Source organism: Trachurus japonicus, unplaced genomic scaffold (assembly GCF_045865225.1).
Source record: "Trachurus japonicus isolate A0001 unplaced genomic scaffold, Traja_1.0 AP030351.1".
Classification (NCBI taxonomy): Eukaryota; Metazoa; Chordata; class Actinopteri; order Carangiformes; family Carangidae; genus Trachurus; species Trachurus japonicus.
In genome coordinates, this window is record NW_028220484.1 from 1 (window position 1) to 5,309 (window position 5,309).

General features: G+C 40.8%; 1 protein-coding gene across 1 annotated transcript; it reads left to right on the forward strand.

Annotated features, from left to right (window-relative positions):
* The first annotated feature begins 55 nt into the window (after positions 1-55).
* LOC146960447 (uncharacterized) lies at positions 56-4,174 on the forward strand. The gene is made up of 4 exons (XM_085772373.1): positions 56-198; positions 1,184-1,278; positions 1,367-1,491; positions 3,100-4,174. The coding sequence occupies exons 1-4, from the start codon at positions 124-126 to the stop codon at positions 3,393-3,395; spliced, it is 591 nt and encodes a 196-aa protein (XP_085628499.1). The 5' UTR covers positions 56-123; the 3' UTR covers positions 3,396-4,174.
* Positions 4,175-5,309: the final 1,135 nt, after the last annotated feature.

Genomic DNA, 5,309 nt, shown 5'->3' on the forward strand with positions numbered 1-5,309 from the left:
AAGCACTCTGCTGCTGCTGCTCTGTAATTATTATGGAGATGTGTGTATGTGTGATTTGTTTCTGTCGTCTGCAGGTGTGTGGAGATCCTGATCTCTGAGCAGTTCAGACGCTACAAAGAGAAGATGCAGAATATCCAGGAGCTGGAGTACGCGGAGGCCTTGGCGGTCAATCAACTCAAATTAAGAAGGCAAAACACGGTGAGGGGACGTTACAACACTGATCTGATGTCTGTGGTCTGGGATCGAAGATCAGCTTCACTCTGACAGCATAAAACTCTGTGACCAGATACCTGAGAGGCATTGTGACCACATTTCCTGAAATTAATCTAGCAGATGCATTGAATTGCAATACGTTTGTCAGTATATGACTGAAACATTACAAGGATACATATTAAGTCAAGACAACATCGACCTAACGGGATAAGAGAGAGGATTTAAAGCCCCTGTACAGACTTTTCATTTAGTGTTGATTTTGGCGGCCCCTGTGGACAAAAGCGGTAGTGTTTTGCCAGAATGAACTGCATTTCCCACTGTCGTGAAGACGTTTGTCTTGTGTAGATTTGTTTTGGAAATGTCGGAAAGAAGACGGGACTTGCTTTTTTTTTTTGTTAGCAGCGTAATGTATCTATTTGTATCGTTTCGTCAGTGGTCCGACCCGACCATGCCTTCCAGAGGTATAGAATTAGACTACTATAGCCAAGGGATGTGCATGAATGTGGTGACGTAGGGACGAGGGCGGGGGCTGCTAACTCCATCGGCTGACAAGACGTTATGGTGCGTTCAAGGCAGCCCGTAACTCGTGTTTTTCCGACCTGTGAAGTCGTACCAGTTCGATCTGGTACGAGTTCACGGGTCGGAAGTTACGAGTGGCCGTTATAGTGACTTTCACAGGTAAAACAGGTCGGAAAAACACGAGTGGGTTGCCTGGAACGCTACAAAGTCGTAAGTCGTGACTTGAAGCTGTAATTTACGGTTTCAAAAGCCTGCCTGGAACGCAGCATTAGCCAAAACGACCGGATCGCTTACTTCTGCTTTAACTACTGTCACGTCAAACTAAATGCTCAGAATAAACAAACTAAATCTGTAACTTGTTTGCAATTAGACCAGTTCTTCTAAATGAATATAACTTATAGTAGAAAGTGTGACAGCTCTCACTCAGCTTCCACTACTGATCTGTGTGCAGGTTGTTGAAAAGCCTTCGGATGTTCCAGAGGAAACACACGATGATGAAACGGAAAAGACGCTCATCGAAAGAATCAAGTCCATTAAGCAAGAAAAGTGAGTTGAGGATTCTTTTTTTTTTTGGTTAAATGCTCTTCAATGTGACTTGAGTTTGAATTAAAATATCTTGTGCTGTCTCTTCCAGGGTGGACCTGGCCTGCAGGTTACCTGACCTGGAGCAGGAAAACTCTGACAACGACAACCTGGACTCGTCGTCGTCGATGAGCACAGAGAGTTTAGAGGACCGACTGCGGAGCCTGGATTCGGAAGGTCAGTAGGGAGGTAAGGTATTTTCACCTTCCTCTGGGTTTGAGAAAATACCGCAGTGATAAACCTAATGTAGTTAGGTTGTATTTTATGTTACAACACTAGTAGTTCACAGTAGATAGTACTATAGCTCAGCAGAAGCAGATAGCAGCTTCTCCCTCTGCATGTGCTGACAGTAGATCTAAACCAATGCATGACAGAAATAACAGGTTGTTTTGCATCAGAAGTGTTTATACCTGATCATAGTGGCCACACTTAAAGGTTGGGAATAGAAAGGTCATCCTGCAGAGCTCCACGGTTCCTTGTAGTCTCAGTACAATTAATCAAACAAGTGAAGAAAAAGGCCAATACTGTCTTCTTGTGAACACTGCACGGTGTTGCACTAAGGTATAGAAGGTAAAATGAAACAATCCTGCACAATTTGTCCTCTCAATTTCTCATTCTTCAGTTATGACAGCAGAGAAACACTCTGAATCCTCCCCTGGCAATGTTGTTCAAAAGTGTGCACAACTATCGCCATGTTGCATGCTGCATGTGCATCTTCTGGGTATCTGTAACATCTGGGTTTTAGCAAAACCTTAATCATGGCCATTCATAAAAAACATAAACATCTTATTCATCATGCCAGGTTGGAAAACACATTTTGAAAATCCAAAGGCACTTTTTGTGTTTCAAGCATACTGAGGCCATGAGGAAGTTGTCATAGGACAGTAGATGTTCGGCCTCTCCATATTCCCTTATATATATCTATATAGAATAACTGGCCGCATATGCATAGTTCCTTTTTGTTTTCTGTTTCTGTAATTAAGCTTTGTGGTGAAACCAGCACAGGAACTTGTGGTTGACAGCCCTGCGTACTACAAATCTCATAGCTACATTTAAAGCTACAACAACACACCCACTCAACTACATCCACCCACATACTCCACCAATCGGCTTCTGCCTGTTCTCAGCTCGCAGCTGCACATCTCGCATTCATTGTATTGTTGTATACTCTGCTCTCATCAACACTATACTGCTACATGCATACATTTGTCAATATTTCATGCTTTAAAGTTGTTTTAATGTGTATTTCATTATTATTATTAGCCTTTTTAATGTATTGTATTCAAACTGGGATAAACAGTGCATACATTTCAAAACAACACAAGCCACACAATTGTAGGCAAGAGCTTTTGCTCCGGTTCATAGAGGGTTGAATAATTAGAAAACATGTAGCTGAGCCGCTCATCATCTGCTGTCATGATAAATCTACTAACATAATCAACAACAATGACATTTTTTGATATTATAGGAATGTTACCTGTCCAGAAGAAGTGCAGTAATCAGAGAGGTTGTCTACCTGTATGTGCACTAGTAGAAATGCCAACAGGAAAGGTCTCCATCTGTCTCTAAAAACACCTGTTATTGGCCAAAGTCTCCCACCACATACTTGTTTGTTTGTTTTTTAAGCCTAAAAGCAGAGCTAAGAGGTGATGCTAGAAAATTACTGCCTATACCCCAAGTGAAATTCACCAATTTTTACTGGTAAATGTGACAAAAGTCTTGATTTGATTTGACCAGATAACGTTTTTTTACTGACTAACCTGATGTTGCTGCTGCTGCTGCCAGGAAAGACGCCGATGAGATTGAAAACCCAGAAACCTGTCTGCCCACAAAAACCTCCTGACCTGGCGCATAGAGTGAGGAGTCTGATGGCCGAGGCGGACGATGAACAGACGGGGTTCACATCAGGACAGAGGACAGATGTTACTCAATTGACGGGCTTCTCGCCCTGCGGCCAAGACGAAGACGAATCCCCAACTGACAAGCCTCCGGTCGCCAACAAGACTTTCAGCGGGAGCTTCGACGACCTAGACATCCCCTTCATCGATGAGGATGAGGATGAGGATGAGGATGAGACTTGAGCATAACACCACAAGTTGTAATAACTTGAAGATTTCCCAAGTATGTGCTAATAGAAGACCTGTTATGGCAAAAAAAAAATAAAAAAGAACCAAGCTCTTTGTTTTACAGACTTTTCCATTTGACGGTGCTGCTATGGAAACAAAGTGCTTTGAGAATTTATAATGTATTTAACCGGGGAAATCACATAGACAGACGGTTTCCTCCCTTCTTTTATAACAGATCTGAAGAAAGACAATCAGCAATGACCAAGCACACTATAATCACTGTACTATATGATTTTATACATTTTTCTGAATTGTACAGAGGACATTTTTAGAAAAGGTAGGTATCTGGACCACTTCTGTGAAACTTTGTCTCATCTTTGCAGAAAAGTGAGGAACAATTCAAGATGCATGTACCGCCTTTATCAATGCACCATGTTCTGAGGCTGACCACTATGGTACTAATGGCAATTTATTTTGTTTGTGGAGGAAAAAAAAATCTTATAAGTGTACCTAAGAAAAAGTTATAGCATTGTACTTAAAGTGATTCCACATTGTACAGAGCGTGATGTTGTCATAATGTTGCCTGTTAGACTGACTGAAAATATTTCCTTTACTGTTGTTTTTTTGCAAAGCTGCGCAGTTTCAACAAGTAAACACTTTGTCCATATATGTAAGTTTGTTACTTTTTAACATGCATGCCTGTGCATTTTATAAGGGCTAGGAATTATGTATATCGTGGTGGACATCCTGTGATTTTGACTTTTTGTCACCAATGGAAATAAACTGACCATTTTTTGAGTCTCTCTCTGGCTGTAACACTAAAAGATTTATTACACAGTGTCTACACTATATAAACACAGATCAAAGCTATACTAAGTGTATGAAAATATACTCAATTATTTTTGAAATATTTTAGTTTTGAACCATGTCTCTCTTCACATTTTTCCTGTTAGGTATTTTTTTGTCAAACAGAATATTTTGGATTAATTCTGCTTCCAAGTACACATGGAAACCTCCAAACTTATCATATTATTGAGTCAACACCTCTTTAACAGTTTCTAGAGAAACAGCCTCGTCCACCTCAATGTGAGATGAGCTGCTTGATGAGTACTTTAAATAGGTGCTAATGCAAAAATACATAATAGCCTATATATATATGAATGCATTCATTTAAATGAGTAAATACAGTATTGTTATTAAAAGATCTAATTCAGGACTAATTCAAATGTTGGTAGTAATTACAGTATCTTTGTTGATCTTAAGCGTGTTATTGGGCTCCAGGCATTTTCTCATTTACAGTATATATAATATTAGTGAACTGCGTTAATTGTGTTCATTGAAGTATCTGAACATCTTGTACGTTTCCATCCGTATAAGGCATTTCCTCTTTGTTACCCGCGGTGTGACGCTCACATTTCACCATTTGCGGATCAATCGCAGCTAGGTTTTTTTTCTCTCTCCCCTAAACCAATCAAACGCGGGCGTTGGTTTTTGGCCTTTCCCGAGACAGCCAATCAGTGAGCGGCGTTGGGCGGCGGGGGCGGGACTTCATCAAGTTGAGGAAGTGGCGTTGAAGTGAGGTGGGGATGAGAAATCATCATCTAGTTAGCTCGCTGCTGCTAGCTGATGCTGCCTGGAGCTGACTGCCGAGGTTTTATTAGCTAAGTAGCCGGAATCAGTATATTATTATTGTCCTTTTTTTAACAGGCGCGGCGATGATGACCCTCTGACACCAAGAATGGACATAAGTTAACAATGACGGGGGAGAAAAAGAAGAAAAAGCGGCTGAACCGCAGCATTCTTCTTGCAAAGAAAATTATAATAAAAGATGGAGGAAGTGTGAGTTAAATATTTATTTATCTTTGTTAACTTAGCATGCCAGCTACACCAGCTACCTGCCGCTGAAGTTAGTCGCTAGCCTTGTTTATT

Coding starts and splice junctions, on each gene's coding strand:
- LOC146960447 (XM_085772373.1), top strand. CDS start 124: ATGCAGAATATCCAGGAGCTGGAGTACGCGGAGGCCTTGGCGGTCAAT. Junction 1,279..1,366: donor AAGTCCATTAAGCAAGAAAA/GTGAGTTGAGGA, acceptor TGTCTCTTCCAG/GGTGGACCTGGCCTGCAGGT. Junction 1,492..3,099: donor GCGGAGCCTGGATTCGGAAG/GTCAGTAGGGAG, acceptor TGCTGCTGCCAG/GAAAGACGCCGATGAGATTG.